The sequence below is a fragment of the Pholis gunnellus genome (genome assembly GCF_910591455.1).
Source record: "Pholis gunnellus genome assembly, chromosome: 5".
In the NCBI taxonomy this organism is placed as follows: Eukaryota; Metazoa; Chordata; class Actinopteri; order Perciformes; family Pholidae; genus Pholis; species Pholis gunnellus.
In genome coordinates this window covers 13228952-13237655 of record NC_136531.1, presented here as the reverse complement: position 1 = coordinate 13237655, position 8704 = coordinate 13228952, and the positions used below count along the sequence as shown (strand labels likewise).

The 8704-nt window shown below is 41.2% G+C and overlaps 3 protein-coding genes across 3 annotated transcripts; 2 read left to right on the top strand and 1 right to left on the bottom strand.

Annotated features, from left to right (window-relative positions):
• The first annotated feature begins 91 nt into the window (after window positions 1-91).
• On the top strand, window positions 92-1575 carry ppp1r27b (protein phosphatase 1, regulatory subunit 27b). The gene is made up of 3 exons (XM_079159877.1): window positions 92-487; window positions 616-766; window positions 1020-1575. The coding sequence occupies exons 1-3, from the start codon at window positions 265-267 to the stop codon at window positions 1141-1143; spliced, it is 498 nt and encodes a 165-aa protein (XP_079016003.1). The 5' UTR covers window positions 92-264; the 3' UTR covers window positions 1144-1575.
• Window positions 1576-2113: 538 nt separating this feature from the next.
• Window positions 2114-3250, bottom strand: anapc11 (APC11 anaphase promoting complex subunit 11 homolog (yeast)). The gene is made up of 3 exons (XM_079159582.1): window positions 3100-3250; window positions 2857-2974; window positions 2114-2393 (listed from the first exon to the last, which is right to left on the bottom strand). Exons 2-3 carry the CDS (start codon window positions 2963-2965, stop codon window positions 2248-2250), a joined length of 255 nt encoding a protein of 84 aa, XP_079015708.1. The 5' UTR covers window positions 2966-2974; window positions 3100-3250; the 3' UTR covers window positions 2114-2247.
• Window positions 3251-5239: 1989 nt separating this feature from the next.
• Window positions 5240-8429, top strand: LOC306695922 (THO complex subunit 4-like). The gene is made up of 6 exons (XM_079159360.1): window positions 5240-5521; window positions 6110-6271; window positions 6356-6503; window positions 6608-6674; window positions 7064-7331; window positions 7425-8429. Exons 1-6 carry the CDS (start codon window positions 5327-5329, stop codon window positions 7437-7439), a joined length of 855 nt encoding a protein of 284 aa, XP_079015486.1. The 5' UTR covers window positions 5240-5326; the 3' UTR covers window positions 7440-8429.
• Window positions 8430-8704: the final 275 nt, after the last annotated feature.

The window sequence follows — 8704 nt, the reverse complement described above, 5'->3', positions numbered from 1 at the left end:
TCTGTGTGGTGTGGTGTCTTAAAATAGCCCGACAGAGAGTATAAAGAGACCCACACCGGGAGGCTTGTTGATACACAGGGAGACACTAGACTGCAAGGGAGCCACACCGAGAAGCACCACTTCATCTTTCTGCGGGAGTACGATTGGGCTCTTTTAAGAAGATCTGCTCAGATTGTTAAGACTTGAAGGAAGTCAAACTTAATATTTGTGAGGGTGTTGCTGGATTTTCAGCAAGGTCAAAGGTAAATTTAACTTCTTACCAGGATGAAATACTACCAGTGCCCCATATCCCAGACTCTGGGAATCGAGGCCCAGGACTGTGGCATCCCAGTCAGCTGCAAGAGCTCTGCTCCTCTGAAGTCTCTCCGCAATGTGCACTTCCCCAATGACACTCTTTTCCTGGACTATGTACGACACGGGGAGCTGGAGAGGATTGGACTTTTCATACGAGCCAGAAGAGTCAACCTGGACACCATCTACCACTCCGGTGAGAGCCCATGAAACATTTACAGCACCCTGATCTAGTAAACGTGTGTGCAGTTGCATATCTTACTAAACCACAAAATGATGCGATGCTGAACTGATGGGTTATTTTTCACTGCCCTCTCATTGCAGGCATGGCCGCCATCCACGAGGCTGTCCTGTCTGGGAACCTGGAGTGTGTGAAGCTGCTGGTAAACCACGGAGCAGATGTCCACCAGAGGGACGAGGAGGGATGGACCCCACTGCACATGGCCTGTAGTGACGGCTTCCCACACATTGCACGGTCAGCATATACACTAGTCTTTTTATATATATATATATATATATATACCCTGTATATATATATATATATATTACACAGGCAAAAGGTGACGAGACAATCTAGTATCTATTTTAGTTTAAAGCGTGATTGAGTAACTGTTGTTGAACAGAAGCCACTGTTTAGAAAGTGACAATTACAGGATAATAGTAAAAGCTAAAACACAGTGCAGGAAAAGTGCCCTTTTAGTAAGCAGGTTATATTGTGTTTCTTCCAGATACCTTCTCAAGCTGGGTGCCAACCCTGAGCTGGAGAACGACTGCGGGGAGAAACCGTCTGACCTCATTGACCTGGACAACAAGGAGCTGCTGGAGCTCTTTGGGCCGGCTATCAATGACTGAGAACATGTTGCTTTTTAAAGTCACAAACCCGTCGGAAACCTAGTCTCCAGTCAATCGACTGTTCTGCAGGGATGGACAGAAATGGCCACGTCAGTTCAGCAACCTGATTTTGTGAGCTGGCTAAGCTCTGGAGGTCAAAGACTTGATGTCTGGAGGAAAGAGGGCTGCTGGAGCCAGTCGGCTGCGTCCTCACTGGAGTGAACTTTTGCTGGTAGGGGCTTCCCCCTGAACTCCAGCAGTGCAGATTCACTGTGTCCTATAAGAGCTTCTGATCTTTTTGTACTGCAATGAAGTGAATCATATATTTTTTTATATTGGGATGTTGCTTGAATTGCAGCTTCTGAAACTGTTTCACTGTCTGCTCATTTGCACCTCTCAGAAAGCTAAGATTAGCTTGTGATGACTGCCTTTGGTGACTGTTTTTTTATTCTTGCCTTCTGAACACTTAACTTTATTCATTAGTTTGTACAGTATGACTTTACTTTTTTAAATAAAGATTATCAAACAATTTCAGTTCATCTGCCATTTGCTTTTGCACTGTGTGAGAGCAAACCATTTGCTATCAATGTTGTGTTTTCAGCTTGCTCCACTGCCTTCAAGTGGCCCAAAAAAAATTCTACTATTTAATCTTTAAAAGATACAAAAGTTATTCTGAATGGATATGTTTTATACAATTATAAATTCTCTAATTTCATTTCAAATGGAACTCTTACATAAACTAGTTATAAAAGCATGTGGACGCCGATTACTGGAAACACAAAACAATCTGGTTAATCTCATCAAGAGGGATTAAAGTCAGAATCAGTCAGCAGCACACTGACATTTAGGCTGCTTCAAAAGCGCTGCCAGAGGCCTCTGGGGCAATCAACCATACTGATGAAACACCATGTCGCTAAGGGTACCGTGCAAAGCAAGAGGCATACAGTGCACGTGAAGTAGGTTTTATTCTATTTACTCACGTACAACAGGTTCCAAATATCCTTTAAATTACATCAGATGAGGAATACAAAAACAGTTATGTACAGCCGATATAAAATTGAAATCCAAGAGCAGGCCTCTGTGAGGTTCTCTGTCTCTCTCTGAGTCTCTGCAGCCGCCACAGGTTCATTCTTTGAACTTCCACTCCTGTCGGCACATGGGGCACTGCTGCTGGACCTGCTGCGAGTTCAGCCACTTCAAGATGCAATGCATGTGGAAACAGTGGGAGCACTGACCCCAGACCAGCGGGCAGTCATCCCCCGGCACTTTACCTGCGAAATAAGTTTAATATTACAACTCAAGTTACAATAGTGAGAAAAGAATGTTAACCATCAACACTCATAATTTAATTTACTGCATATCATGCTTTTGCTGCGGCATCAGTTTTACTGTTACAGCTCAATAAATGAGCTGCAAGGACAAAAAAAAAATATTGGATGGATTGAAATTTGCATCACCTGTTATTACTACACAACGTTACATGATCTCATTTATGTTCTGCAGTGCTTTTCCAACCAACTGTAACTAATTATGCAAAGATATTGATTTATTTAGTTTCTAAAAATACATTGTAAACCATGGAAAAGCCTCAAGCATGCATATACAACTAACTGCTTGCGTTGCCGTAGCAGGAAGTTCGAGACATCTCAAGAAGAAGCAGCTGCCCGGAACCGGTACTCTTAATGCCAGACACCTTAACGGTATGCACAACATCACGTTAGCTTGGCTACTCACAGTCTGGGCAGCAGCCATTGAAAGGCATCCTGCAGATCCCACAGTTTTCATCATTAGCCACCCATAACCAAGAGGCCACTCCGTTCCACTGTCGGATCTTTACCTTCATCCTGCGTGTCTGACAACAGCAGAAACACTCAATGACACACTGCCATAAAAACCACAGCAGCTAACGTTAGCATGTGAGCTAAAGCTAACAGATGACTTGTGTAGCTAGCTGTGCAGAGATATTAGCCAACGTACTAGTCAGCGTCCAACGTCTCCTTCAGATATCCATTATTAAGTTCAAATTAAGTTATAATGTTTCTTTGTAATCTAGAAATCATGTTGTGCCCAGTTTGATGCTAGTCAACAACATGCAGCTAGCACTGGAGGAACCCGGGGAGAATTTCTTCTTCGCCTGTTGAAATTCCAGCCGGCTGTACGCTTGGAGGCGAAACTCTGCCCTCCACAGTCAATTTAGGTAGAGCGCAAATAAATGAGATAACAAGGTCGTTTTGTTTTTTGTCAGGAAAACAACGTTTTAAAAGAAAAGTTAAATGTGTTACCTGTCAACACACTGTCAAGTCTGGAAATGTACAACACCTTTACATGAATACCTAAAAGTAGTTATTATTGTTTGTTTAAAGAGGAGAATCAGGAGAACTATGCAGTCCCTCGCACGTGTTTACGTGTCCATGAGTGTGCATGTCTGTGTCTGCCCACGGCTAATCTTGCATTTTACAAACTGCATATTATTTTGGGTGCCTAGTAGTTCTTTAGTTTACTTTGCGAGGGACTGTTTTATCAGCGACTACATTGAACACGAGTATTATGTGACAACAAATCTGTAAGACGCTCAACTCTGGAGATAATTTAGAAACGTTGCAAACTGCCTCCCTCTCTGTCAATTATCATTTATTAACACAAAACAACTATGATGTTGGGAAAAAAATATATATTTCTTAGAATAGCACAAAATGTGATCCAATTCAGTTCACCTCAAAGAAATTAAATTAATCAGATTGATGGCATATATTCAAAAAGTATATTCAATTCAGTACCTAAATCTGTCACATCCATTAGTACATCTATCAAAGGTATCTGCATTACTTACAAATCCAAAATGAAATAAATGTGATACTAAAGTCATATTTTTTTTAAATAATACGAAATTAAAGAGATTTTCTTTCTGCACTCAAGATCTTAAGTCGCTCCTCACAACATTGTAAAGTGAGTGTCAGTGTGGCAGAGCTTGGAGAAGCACAAGGTAATCCTTTGTTTGTACACTTCTCATATGAAAATATTCAAAATGTGAATCTCTCAAAAATGCTACTTGGCTCGGTTAGTTCTGATGATGAATGTACTAATAAGCAGTGATCATAAACTCACAGATCTCTGTGCTACATCATCTTACCTGGACGAGTTGAGGAATGCAGCCATTAAGGCAGGAACACCTTGATGACAGCACAGGGGTCATGTCTCACATAAATACATCAGTGGTAAAACTAATGTTCCATGGATTATAAGACTGAAACACTTGTGATATAGTTAAAGGAAAACACATGATTTTCACAGTTTTATCTCTCCACTAGGTGGAGACTATTTCATTGCAGAACAGATCTTGTGGCTCACTCTCCTGTGTCTGATACTCAGATACTGACTTCCTGTCAAATAATGACAAGCTGATTAAACCAGATGATTAAATCCTAATACAAACTCATTGTAAAACGACTTTTGTTGCAACTGTGTTAATGTGGGAGACGGTACACATTCATCATTCTTATTGGTCCATGAAGTTTGGTGACGTCACATAATTTGATTCAACATCGCTCTGCCACCCTCTACTTGAGCAGCAGTCTAATTAGCCACCGGGTGAAAACACCTTTGTGGGCTTAGTAGCTGCACTGTGGCTCTTTGTGACCACAAACAAACTCACTACTACTTTGTTGTTGTCCTTGTTTTCTATTTTATATATTTTTCCTGTTTATTTGTAAATTCTGTGTATGAACGTGCGAGAGCAACGAAAACCCAGAGTCAAATTCCTTATATGCGTACGCATAAAAAGCCAATAAAGCTGATTATGATTCTGATCTTTTAGTTTTTATCTGCTTCTTCTTACAAATGATAAGTGGTTTGTCTTCGGGTAAAATATCATATTTATTAATTAGGACCACAAACCAACAACTAACGATGTTCTCGATTGATGTGGAAGAAAAACACATTCACTAAACAATCAAAATGCTTTATTTACAAGTTCACAGATTCACACGATATGTATGCAGATCCTTGTTGCAAATTGTCAATAAAGTTTTGTTTTTTTTTTAAGAGGAAAGGGCGGGGCATATGGTAGATCGTCACTTCCTCAAAGTATTTACGCAACTTCCGCTAGCTTTAACACCGCGCCACCGGAGAAAGCAGCCGATAAACAACCCGCGTCTCGACACCGAAAGTTCTTTGTTCGGCATTAGCTTAACGCGTAGCCACCACGATGGCCGATAAGATGAGCATGTCTCTGGACGACATCATCAAGCTCAACAAGAAAGGAGGCAGCGGCCGCGGAGGACGATCGTCTGGCGGGCAGGGTGGAAGTTCAGGTCGGGCCGGTGGATCGTCGAGGCCAGTGCGGAGTCGAGAGAATAACTTCAACCGCGAGAGGAACAACAGATCCACACCGTACACCCGGGTATGAGCGAGACGCAGTTAAAATGGAGCGAAAAACGGAAATGAAATTGGCGCGTTCTTCGTGCCTTTTTTTGTCGAGGGTTTTGGATGGTTAGCATTTTGGGTTGAGTGGAGAAGCTAAATAGCGTCAATTACCAGTTACCCGAAATACCCCACACGGATTGTTACATCATATGTCTGAATTTAGTTTTTGTCGGTGCTCTTAACTTCAGCGTTGTTCCGAAACTATAGGTTGATAAATTCATCGTCAATGAGTCCTCATGTGTGGATGGAGCTTTGCGCAACATGGCTGCTTTGTGTCTGAGGCTGTGCCTTAAAAGTTGGCCTTTGAATTGTCATGTGAGGAGGATCAGCTGCGGGTCGCCATTTCTTTACCAAAAAATATCCCGCAATTTAAAAAAAATACATTGGAATTATTTTCTGATAAAGTTTTGAGTTAGCACGTGTCAGCGCGTAATTTAGACAATGTAATTGTGTATCATATCTCCTCGTTTCTTGTATCACGATATGACTCTATTAAAAGACGATTAATTATCATATTTTCACCAAATCTAGCTGAAGACATGACCGTTTTTTCCCCTCTTCACAGCCCAGAGAGTTACCAGACAAATGGCAGCACGACATGTTCGAGGAGCACGCCGGTGGTGGTGGGCACAGAGGACAAAGTGCAGGAGCCGACAGAGGTGTAGAACATAATGGCAAGCTGCTGGTTTCCAATCTGGACTTTGGCGTCTCCGACTTGGATATCAAGGTAATTTATATAAACCTGCGGAATCCACTTTTGCTGTCATCAACGTGTTGTGAACGAGACTGATGTTCCTACTTTGATCCCCAGGAGTTGTTTGCGGAGTTCGGGACATTACAGAAAGCATCTGTACACTACGACCGGTCTGGTCGCAGTAAAGGATCAGCAGATGTCCACTTTGAGACCAAGGCAGAAGCACTCAAAGCCATGAAGCACTATAACGGTGTCCCGCTTGATGGTGAGGTTACCATTCTCGTTCTACAATAGCATTGTCGTACCGTGGTTGCTTGTTCAGAAGTACTCAGGTAAAATGTTCTCTTGTTTCTTTTCTATTTTTTTTAGGCCACCCCATGAAAATCCAGCAAATGACTTCAGACGTCGACACTGAGAGTAGACCTTCTACACAAAGGTGAGTCATGTGGAAAGGACGATGCGGTTTAAGTTTGGGAAGATAAGTAATTGGGAATAATGGCGGGAGAACGGTCAAACAATTATAAACAAAAGCTTGCTTTGCTAACGAGAAGGGTCTGGCTCCAGAGCTCTGGGTTACCTCGTCGGTTAGACCCTGCCCAGTCCTGAACTAGTAGAAGGAAGTGACAGACATTTGTGTTACTATCATCAAGATACGATGTTATGTGTTTTTTCCACCACGGACGTGCCAAAGTCTGGAGCTGGAGCTCTGCAACGGGATGCTATTGTCTATTTTATATATGTGTGACAGTGAATGGAGGTTATTTTACTGTAAATATCTGACTGCATCTGAAAATGTCGTTTTGTTTTTTGTTTTTTTGTTTGCAGTTCAAACGGAGGGTTTGACCGCAGCAGGCTTGGACAGCCCAAGTTTGAAAGGAGTGACAGGGGTGATCGTGGTGACAGAGGTGATCGGGGAGATAGGGGTGATCGAGGTGAAAGGAGGCAAGGTGGCGGTGATCGAGGTGAAAGGAGGCAAGGTGGAGGAGGCTTCAGGGGTCGTGGAAGAGGAGGTGGAAGAGGAAGAGGAGGTGGAAACAGACCCCAACTTTCTGCAGAGGAGCTGGATGCCCAGTTGGATGCTTACAATGCCAAGGTGTGTACCTGGCTAGCATGAAATACTGATTCTATATTTTGACCAGACTGTGTATATTTTATTATAATTATGTTTCTCCTGTTTGAGTTTCAGATGGACACCAGTTAAAGGCGCTCAAAGGATGATGCTTCTGTCCCCTTTTTCTTTTAATCAATTGGATGTGATTGATCGGACTTTATTACTTTTTTTTTTTTAAACCATTTTATTGTATGGACCATTATATTATGTTGGTTTTAATATTCTGTGTATTTTTTTTTTTTTTTTATTTTTTTAGCCATGCTTCAGTTTTATGTTTTGGGGATTTTTCTCCTGGGCCACCGGCTCCTGAGCTTTTTCCACATGTATGGACAATTGCCGTAAACATACATGATTTTTTTTTTTTTCTTTCAATCTCACAAACATGGTTCAGTGGTTTGCCAGACTGTAATGTTAAACATGTTAATGTAACACAGGTCTGTCATTTGGTACTGTATACTTGACATATTTCAAAGGGTTTTGTACATAAATAATTATATGGAATTCTTTCTGGCGTTTGTTTATTTGGAGATTTCGTCTCCTGAGACAAAGTTGAGTTGCTCTTCACTGCGACAGTTTTTTTTTTTTAAGAAAAATGAAAACAAGAGTTGTCATATTTTACCTATTCTGTATATTTCTTAATAAATCAGTCACTGCAACTTAAGCTATTGAGATGTCTTAAGTAGATCAAAATGTCAAAGCAAGACCACTTTACTGAATGTGGCCACAAGGGACAATTATGGGATAATGCTGAAACGGTGTGGCACAAGTAGCAATCAGTAATGTCAGTGACACAGCTCTCCTACCTTGCAATAGCCGCTGTAACCTGCTGGTAATACCAGACCAAATGGCTGAAGTAGAGCTTCATTCGTGACAGGAGGATTGTTACCATTCCACTTTTAAGTTACTGAGTCCCATTCTCACTTAAACCAATGTCAGATTATTATTTAGATGTCTTTATTATGGACAATCTTAGGAATCCCTAATCAAGTCACCAAGAATAAAATAAAAAACCTGTACTATAAAAGAATTTGTAGAGTATTACGTTAATGATTTTAACGTAATTGTTTATTTGACGTCATAGATACCCAAACTATTATTGCTGACCAGACTGCAGCTATAACCAAATAAATGTATTGATCTATGTCAGACTCTCCTTGGTGAGTTAACGTTACATTCATGCTCATCTAGCCTATATTATTGGCTAGAGCACACCTAAATTATGACTGCAATTAAACTAGAGAAGTTGTAACAGTCACCAACACTGCATCTCCCTGTCTGTTTCTTTTACACCTTCACGTGGATCGTTTCTACTAAATGAAACTGTTTGATCTCCAAATTAATGTAGGACGTCTCTA

Excerpts from the sequence above, each read along its gene's own strand:
- ppp1r27b (XM_079159877.1), top strand. The coding sequence starts at position 265 with ATGAAATACTACCAGTGCCCCATATCCCAGACTCTGGGAATCGAGGCC. Across the intron at positions 488-615 it reads GGACACCATCTACCACTCCG|GCATGGCCGCCATCCACGAG; the intron begins GTGAGAGCCCAT and ends CTCTCATTGCAG. Across the intron at positions 767-1,019 it reads GGCTTCCCACACATTGCACG|ATACCTTCTCAAGCTGGGTG; the intron begins GTCAGCATATAC and ends TGTTTCTTCCAG.
- anapc11 (XM_079159582.1), bottom strand. The coding sequence starts at position 2,965 with ATGAAGGTAAAGATCCGACAGTGGAACGGAGTGGCCTCTTGGTTATGG. Across the intron at positions 2,394-2,856 it reads CAATGGCTGCTGCCCAGACT|GTAAAGTGCCGGGGGATGAC; the intron begins GTGAGTAGCCAA and ends CTTATTTCGCAG.
- LOC306695922 (XM_079159360.1), top strand. The coding sequence starts at position 5,327 with ATGGCCGATAAGATGAGCATGTCTCTGGACGACATCATCAAGCTCAAC. Across the intron at positions 5,522-6,109 it reads GATCCACACCGTACACCCGG|CCCAGAGAGTTACCAGACAA; the intron begins GTATGAGCGAGA and ends CCCTCTTCACAG. Across the intron at positions 6,272-6,355 it reads TCTCCGACTTGGATATCAAG|GAGTTGTTTGCGGAGTTCGG; the intron begins GTAATTTATATA and ends TTTGATCCCCAG.